We start from the raw sequence: 15,000 nt of genomic DNA on the forward strand, positions 1-15,000 counted from the left end.
AATCCCGGAATCGTTTGAAATTTGACTGGTACCATAGCATGCTTTATTTCCATGCCAATTCAAACAGAGATGGATTTAATGTAAGGTCATTGCTAAATAGCAACGTATGCTGATGGATTCTCCGGTTCCGGATGCACTACATAACCCACAGGACCAAAAATCAATTTGCTATTCGCATCGTTACGAGATTTAGCGACGGTCTTCAACACTGTTTCAATGCTTGACCAATGTTTGGCCCGGGAAACCTTTAAGGCAGCTCTCTGTGAGACAAGACCCCGGCTGGCAGAACACGCCCATTTCGCACCATCTGGTGCCCATACTTTAAAAGGATACATTTTGATGCTTAACTTATTGCCCGAAACTCAGGCCTGTTCCCAGAAAGTGATTGCTGCTAATGCACCGGGCCAGGCGATGGGGATGATAATGACATTGAGAAGGAGTGCTGTAGGGCAACCTGGTCGGTTCGGTGCTGGAACTGCTGCATCCGATCCTATCCTCGAAGTGCTCGGAGTTCGTAGAAAATGCGTGCGTTAGCCGAATCCTGACGAGTTGCTTGCGTTTGGTGCTGTTGGTTCGCCTTCTGGACAGCGGGCTGAACATCTCAGTGTCAGCACACTAACCGGAGCCGTAGGACCGGATCTCGCCGATGCACGTCAAAGTGCCATCCAGTCACATAATCCTTGAACATTTATACACTCCAAAGCCAGGGGGTGTCTCTGTGTACCGTCCAAGTCCTCTTGCACTACGGACACGAGAACAACAATCGAGGCATCCGCATGCATCGGCTTCCTAGTCGGCCAGCACATTATGCATTCTCCGTGTCGTTGGCGGAGCAGAAAGTATCGTCGTCAGGCACATTACAAAAATTCTCGCCCAAACCATAAGCGCCACTCGGAGCAGAGGAGCTGAGTGGACCTCAAACGACCGGGACACCGGGAATGCGCTGCATTAGGCGAGCTGTCACGGGACGATTTCGTTAAAGTGGCTGCAGTGTAAATGATTACGGGGCTATTTAATTGTCAGTCTCGTCGCGTCCCATCCGCATCCCTTGACGTCGGTGCGAGAGCTGTCCGTTTGGAGCTCAGCCAGTTGTTGTAAATACCGCCGACTGGAAGGAACTTCTAGTGCCTGTCAGATGATGGGGCGCGATGAGATTTATGCAGCTCACACTCGACTTGTGAGGCAGTAATCGCACCCAAATCATGATGGTCATTCGTGGCATTGAGAGCTTTTCTAACTGTTACAGCATTTCAAACATGGGGCAATTGACGGGATAACGATTTGCGGGGACAACATTCACTATTCATATTACTCTTCATTTACATCACTTTTCATCATTCATTCGCAATAGCTTTCTTTTGGCTAGATCCGAGGGAATATTAATCAATTACTGTTAAATGTTTACACAAATGCCAAATTATACATAATTGTAAGATACACTTCAAGTGAAATTTAAATAACTTATCCTTTTTTCAATTCTGTCTAAATCAATACGAGCAAATGTGAATCAATTTTTTAAAGGGAAATATGATAATTTAACTTTGATTTGTGCATAACTATTAAAATGACTGAAAAGGGTAGTTTTAAATTTTAGCAAACCCCGAAAAAAAAACATGTGCAAACTAAAAAAAGGCTCTTCGAGAAAGATATCTTTACTAAGCGCCCGAAGAATGTAGAGAAGACTCGCAAAAAAAATCAGCAAAAGCAACAAGTCTTGCAACGCGATTGGAGCATCGGGATCGCTGGCCGATGTGCCCCATGCTACAAAATCTAGTGATCGTTGACGATGTGTCGCGTGTAGCCCGAACCGAACAGGCGAAGCCGATTCGGCATCGCCTGGCCGACAATCAAGTTTCTCTTTCATAAGCGTGGTACCTACCGCACTGTAAAGCATTCGCTGCTCAGTTTATTTCCACGCGCGGCCCACGAAAGGTGCACACAGTATTTTCTCGTAGGTTCGTCCAACGTGGCGCGCGCAGCAACATTGCGATACACGTTAACCTTGCGGTAGTTTGCTTTCAGTCGCAAACAGTAAACAAACTCCCAACTCTCAATCCACCTTTTCAACGGCTACTTTGTACATGTTTTCGTGGAGCATCTGCGTGTTATTTGCGGCGGTTATGCGTATGTTCGCGTGAAACAGTATTCCTCCAGGCGCTGTGAGCAACAACTGTGAGTGATAAGTTACACCTTAACCGAAGCCATAGATGTGGCAGTGGGCCTAGGAAACTAGAGCAATCTACTGTTAACAGAATAGCAAGGACTTCGACTGTTGAATTGGATTCCACTGTCTGCGTGGGTAATCGTTTTGTGTAGCTAAACGCAACCCAAACCAATCCAGTACGATTTCTCAGACCGACCGTCCACTGTGTTGCTTGTGGCCGATACAATCGGACAGTTGAAAAGTGATTGTTCGAATCACGAACGAGCATAGGACTGTGATCAAATAGTAGAGCGAGCGCGTGAGGTGGTCAGAGATTTGTGCAACCACCGACACTCCATCCAGAATGCTTCCAATCATCGCGGACTGTGGAAAATTCTACAACCGACTCAGCATTCTGGTGACAGTTTTCATCACCGGTAAGTTAGGCAGCATGCTTTCGATGGGTTACAAGTGAAAATGATAAACTAGATGAATATATCAGACGGCAGGTGTAACCGTGTCCAAGGTATATAGAGCCTCAGATACTGCGCAATAGCTACAGATTGTCCCGATTGTGATGTTTGCACAACTCGCGATCACACCCGGCGTGATAAATGTGTCACTGTCCGCGAATCCGGTTCAAACCCGTTCGCAGCAAAAGCTGTTCCAACATTGCTCCCCTCCGCGGTTATAGACTTGGCAAACTTTGAGTTATTCAAATTCGTTCCCTCTCCTTGGTCGAAATCTGCCCCATCACTGTCCAGCAGAAGCAGCAGCTGATTGACGCGAATGTTAACCTGGACAAGGTGTTCAGAGAGGGCGCATTTTTCGAGAGCTGTTGGGATGAACCATCGAACTTTTTTTCGAGAATTTTTTGTTGGAGTACAATTTATAATTGTTAAAGTCGGTATCAAGATCAAAGTTCGGTAGTAGATATTTTGAAATTACAGCATCGTTTTCAGTTGCACCTTAATTGATGAAAATTAATAATAATGTCAATTTTTTACACAATATTCTCGAGAGGTTCAGCATTTAAGAACAAAGTGTTTGAAAAAAATTACATTTACCTTTTAAATACATAAGTGACCCGCGATGCTACGAAAAGTGCAAAAAACGTTAGGCAGCCAACATATGGTACGACTTCGGTACGAATGGCTACTGATAGGGATCGTGCGGATTGGCGATGCGCCCAATTTTGAAACAAAAGTGGCGTGATCGAGACCGGAATTTTGACGCTTCCAGAATCTTCAACCGGTTTGATCTCGGCTGTTCATGACGGGGCGGATCGTTTGATTCCAATTAGCGCGAGGATCTGTTGGAGGAATCTCTTCTAGAATCCATGCCAATTCAGAACAGTCAAACGAAATGGGGAGAAGAATAGTCTGTAGGAATTGCATGACCACCCGATTCATCGTCAACCTGGGATACTATGGGTAACTCCGCACGCCTGTGTCACTGTCACGGTAAACCACGGAAACCAAAAAAAATCATAGTGAGACATTTTGTCTCATTATGTAGATTTTAGTTTAAAAGGATTAAGTGATAGTGACACAGGTTTGCGTTCCTTACGGCAATTTGCAGCCCTATTACGCTGAGCAACACACAACCCGCAGTCACTGGCGTACTTGTATGTTGCCCTGACAACGGCAATGGCATCATGTGGTTTTACCTCCCCATCCATCTCAGTATGGGCTTTGTCGACCGTGCACCATTTGGAGATATTTGTGGAGTAACTGGGAAAGGCAAGACCAGCAGCGAAAGACTGATAAGCTGCTCTCCATTATACGGTCATACTGACAACGTGCAGCCAGTCATCTGACATGTCGTACGATGCCGATAACAGTCTCCCCATTTATGAAGAGCTGAATCATGAGAACGTACGAAGACCAACAAACTTACTCACTCACTGCAAAAGTGCGACATCCGGACTTCGTCATCGAGTCATACGATCCTGTTTGCCCAACAGGTGATCTAATGTAATTCTTCAAACTATATACGACAAATAACAGGCAGTGCTGAAAAGTTGCCAAATGTTAAAATAAAACCGTCGGGTGTGTTAACCCGTCCCACCTTGCGAGGGGTAGGTTTCGGCTGCTAGCCAAAATTTGTGTCGACCGAGGTGACCGAAAAAGTCATCGCTACGCGGTCAGCACTACTTTGCATATCTGGCAGCAAATCGGCCCGAAAATTCGGCAACAGGAAACGAGAAACCCCCGAGTTAATTCTCCAACGCGAGTCGAGTGACAGCCCGCTATCCAGTGACGCCAGATGCCCCGTGCGCGTAGTTCGTTGAAGCAGAAAGGGAAAGAGTGTGAAAGGAGTGCTGGTACGAACGTCTGCCAGCCAATCGTAGCATCGTACGATCTTCAAGACCAGTGACGTCGCTATGGTGATGGTGACGTGAGCTGATTCAAGGGGTGGAATCTCCCTATACGCGCCGTCGATAACCACCGTCGACGTAAGTATCGACTTCTTCAACGACCGCGCTTGTACACTGGGTATCTGGTTCCATTGAGGCTTCATGTTTCCTGCGCCTCTACCGTTACTGTCTGCGCGCACACACTGCCCAAGATAGTATCGGCGCAGACGCGCAACATGGTCGTGTTGCTTTCGCTTCAGGTTGTTTGTTTAAACTGGAAACGACTGCCACTTACAGCTGCAACCGGTGCGATTCGTTGGAATGGAACGCATGTTTTTGTGTTGCGGTTTCCGTTGGTGTCGAGTTGAGTTGAGACGGAGAGAATACCGTTTTCTGCCCACTTGTGGCTTTGTGCAACGTTCGCAAAGTGTAGGTGAACTGCAAAGTCTGGGTTTCCCTTCTGCCCAAGTCTCAGGTATGCCAACATCGAACGCACCACCGTAAAGGGGAAGCACAAGGCCAGTACAAGGAGCGTAGGATGCCTAGAACATTCTGGCAGCAGACCGTGCCTGATCGTACCGTTTAACAGAATTAGAAGATCAACTCGATCACACCTTAAAACCATCATAGCACCTATTCCAACCGGAAGTCACGGCTTTCGAAGTGACGAGTTAGAAGAGCTTTTCGGCCTTGCATCAACTCCATTTGGAGTTTTCAATAAAAACCCTTACAATATTTAAATAAATGATCCCTCATAAAAAGCAATTCATAGCGTAACGCGTTAGTTACGGAACCGTTCAGATAAGAAGCTGGTTACCAAGTTCGTGATAAGATTGTGGGATCCACTTGGAGTGACAGTGAATAGAGCCGTGCAAGGTCAGTAAGATTTCGTAACAAGTTTTCTCGCACCCGCTCGGGGGCAGTACACTTTACATCCGTAGACCAGAAGAACCTTGCTTCAACTGGTGGCTTATAGAAGGCCGAAGTCAACGAACCGCCTCCTCAAGGACAGTGATCTGTAAGGAAGACTAGTGTGTCACGCGTCCAGCAAAGGAAAGACTGATTACTTTTAATAAATTTCTCATTTTTCTGCCACCTTTGAGTGCCTAGAAAGTCTCGTTGGCCGTAGAATAACGACGCAAAAAATCAACAGGGCGCTCGAAGATGCACGAAATGATTAAGAACCAATTTGTACGAGGCGTCTATTGTCGAAGAGCAATCAATCAATCGGGCCTATAGCGAGGTCGAGTTCACATGGCGCATCGGAACCGGTAATCATGGGCAATCGAGGCCCTAGCGAGAGTCTTAATTTACACGCTGATCGTACTGATCAATTTGCATACGCCTCGCTTAGAAGCTACAATAATTGCTCCCACGAGCTAGCAGCTCAAAACACGCGATTGCCGGCGGCTTAAGTGATAGGCAGCAATCAAATCTGGTTGGTGATCAAATGGATTTGTAGCAGTTCTAAAAATAATGCCAACATTTTTTAGCAACAGGCGACAAATAAAAACAAGATTCCTTCGGTTAAGTGTAGAAAAAGATCCTCAAAAGAAAACGCCGTTTGCGGTTAATGGCTAAACAAAAACAAACTTTCGTTTCGAGCCGATCATTCGGCAAGAACGCGCGATCCAAGGTCCGTTCAAGATCGCACAGAGCGACGCGCAACAACTTCCGTGCTTCTACACTTTGATCGCATTTTCGCTATGCCATCTTCGTGCAAGACAATCGAGCGAAACTTCAACAAGCAGCGTTCTTCTTCGAAACTCGGTGAGGGTGGTTACGGTGCCGCCACGCTGGCCAACGGGTGCACATGTACTGAGGTGGTCGCCCGAAAGGTGCTACAGAACAGCGCAAATCCGCCTCGGATGCGGTGCGACGCTTTCGGTACACAGTCAGGTCCACTTGGGCTGTGTTGTTTTTTTTTTTGTATGTGTTGATGCGGCATGACGACGATTGTTTTGCTACTTTGACCAAAAAACCAAGGATGAACGTCGAGGGAAAACTTTTTTTCTCGGTGATACTGTGGTGAAGTTTTGCACTGACGTCAATGCCTTCAACAATTGACGGTCATCAACGGTCGGGAAGCTCCGCAAGATCATACTTCCTGCTCAGTGCTGTGACTGTCAAGAGCGAGCATCGTGAGGCGATGGTGCGAGAGCTCCAGAAGCCGTAATATGCCCAATGGGCTGCTGCTGCTGCGTAAATTGGTTCTAATTGAGCACACGAGCAGGGTGTTGAACAACATTTTGCGTAGTGTGGAACTTGTTTACAAAGCGTTTGACGATCGTGAATTGATGATAGATTGCCTTCAAACGGTGGATCAGCGGCATCACAGTGGACAAATACGTCAATGCGACTGCCTTTCACATGTGCAAATCGCTTTAAGGTGAAGATTTACACTGTCGGCAATGACAGAACTTACAGTAAGTAATTAAAGCTCCTACGAAATGTTACACCTGGGGGTGATCGATCTTCCAGCAAGATACTGTGTGAATATCCATTATCGACCAGCCATGCCCCGTAGGCACTGAAGCCAACGAAGTGGAAAGCATGCAACGACCTTGATTCACACACTCATACCCATGAGTGTTCGCTCGCTAAAGAGAAGGGCGAGCCCCCAAGTTAATGGCCATTGACCGCGCGGTAACGGAAACGATGGAAAGAGCGATCGCACGACACAGCCTGCTGCGATGCTACCACTTGCCGGAATGCTGATTGAATTTAATTGAATTAAGAAACGTCAAACGTCGGCAAGTAATCGAAGCAATCATTTGAGAAAAGTTAAGACCGCACGCCTGCCCACCACAGTGCCAATATTAAAAAAAAAAACCATTGCCATATGTGGCCTTGACACGCCAAAAGAAGTAGAAGTGCGACCTGGATACGGGCAAACCCCCACCTTCCCACATCGTTACACCATCGCGGACCCTTTTCGGAGACGTAAGGTGATCAAACCTGACTACGAATGAAGATATTCAAAACAAAATCCATCAAAAAAGAAAAAGAAGGAAAGCGCGACGTGACGAGACGCAAGGTGCGGCCCCTGTGCTTTCCCCCATGAAACACCCTACAAAAAAACGAAAAATGCATCTCGTAAAAGCGTTGCGTTTAATCGGCGGCGGCGGCGGTGTCTGGCTTGAGTTCAGTTTTATTAATGGAACACGTGGCCACCGTATGTGGCAGTGTATGTGTGCTGCTGCTATGTATGCGCTGATGGCTAAGGTATGCCAAGCCCCCCGTGCTTGGCTGCGATTGGTCGAACCACATCATACGATACGCGTTACGCTAGCTCGCTCGCCCTGTTTCTGCTCCTCCACTGCAAGCCCGGCGCGTCCTCCAAAAGTAGCGTGCCAACGCGACCTTCTCGCGCCGCGCATCCCGATAGATAGCGGAATGGGGTGGCTTTTGCACATCACCGGGCACGATCTTCGCGTCTCTCTGTGTGTTGGTGGTGGACAGGTGAATAACGTGTCGAAGGTTTATCATGATGTGAAGATGCAACACGATCTACAGCCCGATCTACAGCGCGACGTACGATCGACGGGCAACTTGTCGTGCGACCGTCCCTGCGATCATCTGCGCTACGTTGCGTAGCGCCTCACTAGCTCCGTTCGTTCGCTTAAAGGCGGTTCCAACCGGCCAACCGAGAAAACCGGTAAAGCGGCTCGCGATTGTTGTTATCTTCGGCGTAATCCCGGCGCCCATCAATCCGTAGGCTTAAATCCACCTAATCCGCAATCGATATTCCTTCTTATCTGAGGGGATTTTAAAACAAAAGCAATGCGGAAGCTACCGTGCCGTTTGGCCTATCGGTCATCGTTTCGTCGGTGATAAAAGACGGAGCATCGAACTCGAGCGGAGCAACGGCGGTGATGGTTTGATGTAATTAGAGCGCGGTTAATTTCACGCCATGACCACCACCGCCACCGCCTGGTCGTGGGAAACTATTTTTAAACCAAAATCTCAATTGGAAGAAATCTGGTTTGCGGGAGTAGGTTTTGCGATGCCGGTGCCACAATGCGATGGCAGCAACTGACGAGACCGAGGACCGCGCCGACGGTATGGACGGTGTCACTTGCGATGACACCGGTTCGACAGCGGCAGCTAGCCGAAGGTTTGTCGGCTACGGACAACAGAAACCGTTCATCTGTGGACATTTATGTGCTGTTCCTGGTTCCGGCACTACGTAAACATGTTTTTTTTTGTGTGTGACGTGGTTGCAAGGTCCAAAGTGCGTCATGTAAACTTGTTGTCGTTGAACTGGCGATCTAATAACAGATCCAATCAGATCTGTTTATTGTTTTCCCACCCCCTAGAGGAACTACCAATTGCTGCAATCAAAGGATTCGAAGTTGGAAAGGTTTTACGAACTGTACTCGAACTGCAATCGTAGCGTGCACGTGCTTGTTGAGGTACTATTTTTAAAGCTGCACTTGCCACTTGCCGGTGCATAGGCTCCGCTGAGACAACGACCAGACAGGACCACACTTTTGATGAATGTTTATTTTTATCGTCTCGAGACGGTTATGCTGCCCATCCGGCTAGCAAGAGAAGCGCATGAACATACATTGTAGTGCGACCGCCACCGTTCGTCACTCGTTTCGTGTTTGTTTCGAAATCATTTTAAAATCATCGTAAACGGAGCCTAGCGCAAGGCAATTTAACTTGATGAAGTTCTTTCGTTCGCACTGGCAACATTCCAGGTGTTGGCATAGTTTCATTAGTTTTGATTATTAAACAAACCCGACACGTTCGATGTGATTCCCGTTTCCAGGAAAAAAAGGGGAAACGGTGAGCTTAAAAATGTGCAGCTTGCGCCTTCCTAGAAAACTCTTGGCGGAATTATGGTGTTTCCAAGCGAGCTCAACAAGCAAATTAACGGGGGATAATATGGCACCACAGAACTGCTGCATACACTTGATTCCGCTCACTCGATACGGTCCGGTTCGCTTGATTTTTTTACTTCATTCCAATATTCGCATTGTTCCGCTGACCAAACTGTTCGGTTACAGCGGCAGAGTAGGTCTATACCGTAGCTACTGCTGTTTATTAAATTCAAACAAAAGATAGCTCTCGCTCGAAAGAACGAGTGCCATTATGAGGCTTCGGATTCCATCAATGTACATGATGCATAAATCATGCGCTGGTAATGGTGCCTCATTTTTAACGTTTCGTGCGCAACAGATGGTGGAGGTGGTGCTGAATAGCAAATGGGTCATTGAATGATCAATCAGATGGATGGTGCTTTGGTGGATTTGAGGATAATTTATGGACAAACGTAGGAAGACATGGCGTCTCATCGACGCAAGTGTGTCACTCGAGTAAGCTGTGTTGCTCCATGTAATCCTCATAATTCCGACAATTTAGAAGCAGCCAAAATGCAGCCCCGGCAGCACGGTTGGTAATTGGACGCCAAGGCACGACAACGGCCAGCTGTTGCGAAATGTGGCCGCGAGCATACCAATGTCCACCCCAATGCATTGCCATTTCCATTTCAATGGACAAATAATGTTGCTCGAAGCTCGACCAACTCCTGTCCTGCCCGTTCTCTAATGACAATTAGATGGAAATTACTGCAAATTAATCGCATTCTTGAAATGCACGCGCAGTGACGCGTGTCCTCTTCTCCTGCACGCCATCACACCATCCCGAACGTCCTCCCTCCAAGCAAAATCGCACGCTCAGCAGCTAATTGGCAGCGGAACGCTGCTGATTTCAAGGAATTTAAAGTTGTGGGAGCAAAAGGGAAAGGCGCACCAATCGCGTGGAGGCGCATGGTGTCCCATTCGTACCAGGCGCCTCCATCAGGTTCCATCAGGGCTTCACAGCTCAACTGTTTTACCGCGAGCAAATCAGCTAGCTATTCTGCGTTGTTGTGTGAAATCAGTCCGTGGAAATCAGCTATTGATGGTTGGTAATGTAAGCCGATTTTTATTTTTAATATTTTATCATCAGAAATGGAGAATTATGTCATTGTGATGGCAATTAGCTTGTGCCTCTTTAACGAATTATTGATCAGAATCCTCAGCAGAAATTTACAATGACGGTAATTTGCGTTCCCGATGAAAAGTATGCTTGTTAAAACAAGCTGTCTGTGTAGTGGCAGTGTTCAGTGCAGCGAAAGTATATTTTTAATTTTGCTAAATTACCTACCCACGTGTTTATAAAACCTCGTTCGCTACCCAAACGTTTCCAAACAAGCAAAGCGGCTTAGGCAAATTAGCACGATTCGCGCCGGCAAACGGTGGCTTAACTATCCGAGTTCCGAGCTCAAACTATGCTCCCAGCTCAACACCAACGCTATTTCCTAGGCACCCTGGGTTGGCCAGGAATGAGGGCGCACAACAACAAGTGCTTCGAGGTGCTCGAAAAGCAAAAGAAAAAAAGGTTCACCTCGGACAGCAAGGAAAGAACAAAACCTGGGATCGTTTTGGAGAACCGGAAACCACTGCCACTGCCAGCCATCCCTTCCCGTGGTGTTACCCCTAACTTCGTTCGTTCATCGTGATGGAGCTCTAAGAAGCAATTCGTTGCAATTCTCGCTTTCTCCCGGTGCCCGGTTCTCATTCCTCGTACCCCCGAGAGGTATCACCGCTCCCTTTTTCATCCCACCCTTACCATTCCGCCACTCCACGAAGGTGAAGCGCAACCACCGCATTTGCCAGCTCGCGTTCGCATGATGTGGCAAATTAATAATTTATGCATTAAGTTTACATCCTCTGCACCTGCACACACGAGAGGGCGCCGGGTCTGGCAGGCTCGTTCAGCGCGATCCGAAAGCGAAGGGATAATCCACGTGGCCCACGGATGTGCGGCGTTTGTTCGGACCAGCACTGGCCAACGGCACAGAGACACAGCCACACATTCGCGTTCCAGTAGCAGTAGCAGCGTCGTCGTGCGGTGCAGCGGCGGTTGGCCACATGTGTTTCCGGTTCCAGCGCCAGACCATTGGCGTTGACATGCCCCCCGGGGGGGTTGGAGCGCAAGACTTGGGCACGCGGTATTCACGGTGGCGTACCATCACTCGTAAGCCGGCGAATGCCGGCAGATGAATAAATCCTTTATTTGCGCTCCTCTGTCTCTTGTCGGTTTTCACCGCGGTTTTTTTTGGCTGTTGCTTCCTCTTCCCTCCATGTTGCGCTGGTTCATAAATCTTAAAAACTTGTTAATTTTGTATTCCTCTTTTTAAGGACCTCAGCAGCAGGGTGGTGATGGCGACAAATGGGTTCTGCGGTCGTTCTGATTCGGGTTTGACAAACCATTTTCCTCGAATTTTCTTTTTAACAAATTACCAAAAAAAAACGAGTTTCCAAGATCAATTCACACGCAACAGAAATTCAATTTTAAATGTTCGCTACATAATAGGCTGTTGGCTGGTTGGTTCGAACCCACGGCGGCCACTTGAATTTATCGCAATTTAATCGCTGCAACGCTACCGTGCTCGTCACTCCTTTTATCCAGCAGCAAAAATCTAATTCCAAATTGCAATGAATAGCTAATTAGGGCGAGGCAAGGTGAGCACCTCGCACACCTCGTTTTCGAACGGCAAGCAACAAAAAAGTGTGAAACGGCTTTTTATTATTTTATTTCCAAGCGATCGTTCGTTGCCCATAAGTAAAGGGGCCACTAGTAGTACCTGAACCGTCTAAGGGACTCTACCGTTCGTTTGGATCGGGAAAGGAAGAGCAGAAAAGCCTTAAACAAAAAAAAGGATAAAATAGTGAAAAAAAAAGAGAGAAGCAAGGTAATCACCTCAACGGAAATGGTTTACGCCAAGGCGAAAACGATTTAGCAAGTGCTGCACCACTTTTGGGGCCACGGTCCGGGGGTTTTTGGGGCCAATTTGTACCAACCCGGTGCTGTGGTGGTGGTTCCTGTGGTGAAATGTGAAAAGCAGGTGCTTCCTCTTGCTGCTGGCCAACCCTTTCTGGTAGTCCTTTGCCGGCGGAAGTGGCCACAGTGTGCTAAAGTTTACCGGACCTCCAGCCAGCTAGCTGAACATAACCACAAAAAAGTGGACTACGGAGGGGAGGCATGGCTGGACAGAACCATGTATGCCAGGAGCGGAAGGCAGTGTCCCAGGCATTAAAACGATCTTGGTGCAGTAACGAACGGCGGAAACCCAAACCCTAAACGCGTGTGTGGTGTTAAGGGGTGGTGGTGCTGTTGATACCATTTGGCGGGGTGGTTTTCTGAATTTTTTTTTAGAACACTTTGGAGGCATGATGCCAACATGTTTTTTGCTTCTCTCTCTCCGGTTTTTTTTCTTGGTGTCTGTTTCTCAAACGGATTATACACTTCCTGCGCTTAATGAATGGAAGTGCAAAAGCAAAACGTTTGCTAAGCCTTTTATGAAGCGGGCAGACTAATAGGAACGGCTCCCGGTTGGGAGGTGTGAACGTTTTTGCACCAGCACCACAATTATGCTTGTTGGTTTGGCTTGCAAATATAATCTTATTAAAGGGATTACCCTAGATGCTGCCACTGTTTCGAGTTGCAGCATCAAAAGGGGGCTTTATCGATTTGGAAAAGGATCGCATTGTAGGTCAGAAGCACCTTCACAGAGCTTTAGCACCGCACAATCTTGTACAATGTAAATTGCAGACTCCGATTCGACTGCAACACAAACTGTTCTCCCCTTTCTGAATGTAATCTGCACCACACGAAACCCAAACACGACACCGAGCCACCGAGTAGCGGTTGCGGTTTGCTGGTTGACGTTTCGCATCCGCAATGGTCGCTTATTTTCCACAAAGGTGCACGTGCCGACCTCGCAGGACAGACTACCACGATTACGTTCCCGGGATGCATCTCCGCTTGACTTTCAACCGGAGGCAGAAAGAGAGAGATTCTTGAAGTATTTGAATTTATTTAAACATCCCGATTACGGTTCCCGGATCCCGGATGTTTGCGATCCCGAGCGGAGTGTTTGTTTTAAGGACTCGCTCAATCCTTTGGTGACTTTTTGGTCGTGCCAACCAAGGCGATGCGGTTCATTGTTCCGTGAAGGATCGGTCATCGGTGTCTCTGGAGGTATTAAGCTGATACCATCGCCGTCGTGCTGGGTGTATGTGTGACGGTTCAATTGATTTAAATCCTCCACTCCACCGAACTGACCCTGGGGCACACCCACCATGTCAAGCCACCGGGATGCAGTCAGCTGCAAGGCTTCTCCGAGGTTCCCGGTGAGTGTTTCCACTGTTTGGCCAACCAGTCCGGTTGTTCAATATTTGCTCATCGCTCTGTTTGGCATTGGCCAAGCCAGGACGAACAGGAACGGAACGATGAACGATGACGACGCCGACAACGACGCCGAGGACGATAGGCGAAGGTTGAATTCCGCTCGTCTGTAATTGTGGACGATGACGATGATGACGTGATTTGTGATTCAATCTCGCTCGCTCCCCAGCTCCGCGAATCATTCGAGCATTAGTGAGGGGGCGAACCAACACCAGTGCAACGCCATCGTGTTGAATATGCAAAGCGTCGCAATGCAAGCGCATGTTTTAATGAGCGAGCAAGGGAGCGAAAGGGTGGACGGTGAAGGCGGTGGAAAACAAAAAAAGAAATGTCGAACACTACACCCACCATCACCACGAACGTCCGGATTCAGTACATTGATGAAAAGCTTATTGGGACATTTGTTGGAAAATTCAATTCGATCGCGAACGCGTAAGCTGCGTTGGTTGAGGTTGGTTATGACCACATGGTGGTGTGGGTTGGTCACTGAATCGCCAGGTAGTGGGAGGCCCAGCCAGACCCTGTTGCTCGCCACCACCTTGACACTAATGACACAGTCAGTGGTCAGTCTGGTGTTGGCTGTTGGTGGTTGTTGGTGCCACGTTCGCTAACATTCTCGCCCCTACTGGCAAAAGGGAGTATGAGTAATGATTAGATTGGCTGGCTCGCTGTTTGCGCTGGAAAAGAGCAAACAAAATGCTGCCGTAGCTACTGACCCGTGCAACACGTTTTGTTTGAGCATAGAATGTTGGATTACTTTATGATTAGCATAGCGGCGGTGTGGTCGTGTGCGAAAGTAGAGCTGTGATGCAACGGTAATAATGCGAATCCATTGGGCTGAGCGAGTGGTTTCGCGATGCAGCTATGGACGGGTATTATCTGTGACAGTTTGGATGGAAATACTCACAGCAATTAGTGCTATTTCTGTACTGAGCCGTCACTCCAGCGATATTCGAACTGTTTAATTGAATGATAGAAGCCTTACTGTTTGAAGCTAATGTCGAATTACAGCATAATCGACTGCGAATGATTTATGGCCGTAGTGAACAGCACAAAGTTTGAGTCTATATCTATATTGCTTATATCGCGCACTAAAACGTTTAACAGTTTGATGGACAGTAGTTTCATGGACTTTGATAACAAATAGTGCAATTTAAAAACAATTCAATTGCAAGATTCTGATGAAACGATTATTAAACATGGTCTAAGATTGCTTTGGTTATTTCTTTTTTCATTTTGTTTCGATTTTTCTTTT

The 15,000-nt window shown here is 47.5% G+C and overlaps 1 protein-coding gene across 1 annotated transcript in view; it reads left to right on the forward strand.

Moving 5' to 3' along the window:
* The first annotated feature begins 1,898 nt into the window (after positions 1–1,898).
* Positions 1,899–15,000, forward strand: part of LOC126577306 (uncharacterized) — a 19,091-nt gene continuing 5,989 nt past the window's right edge. Inside the window, exon 1 of the mRNA XM_050238815.1 lies at positions 1,899–2,580. Within this exon, the coding sequence (XP_050094772.1) occupies positions 2,508–2,580 (73 nt within the window). The 5' untranslated portion in view covers positions 1,899–2,507. The remainder of the gene's footprint in view (positions 2,581–15,000) is intronic.

The sequence above is a fragment of the Anopheles aquasalis genome, chromosome 3 (assembly GCF_943734665.1).
Source record: "Anopheles aquasalis chromosome 3, idAnoAquaMG_Q_19, whole genome shotgun sequence".
NCBI lineage: Eukaryota > Metazoa > Arthropoda > Insecta > Diptera > Culicidae > Anopheles > Anopheles aquasalis.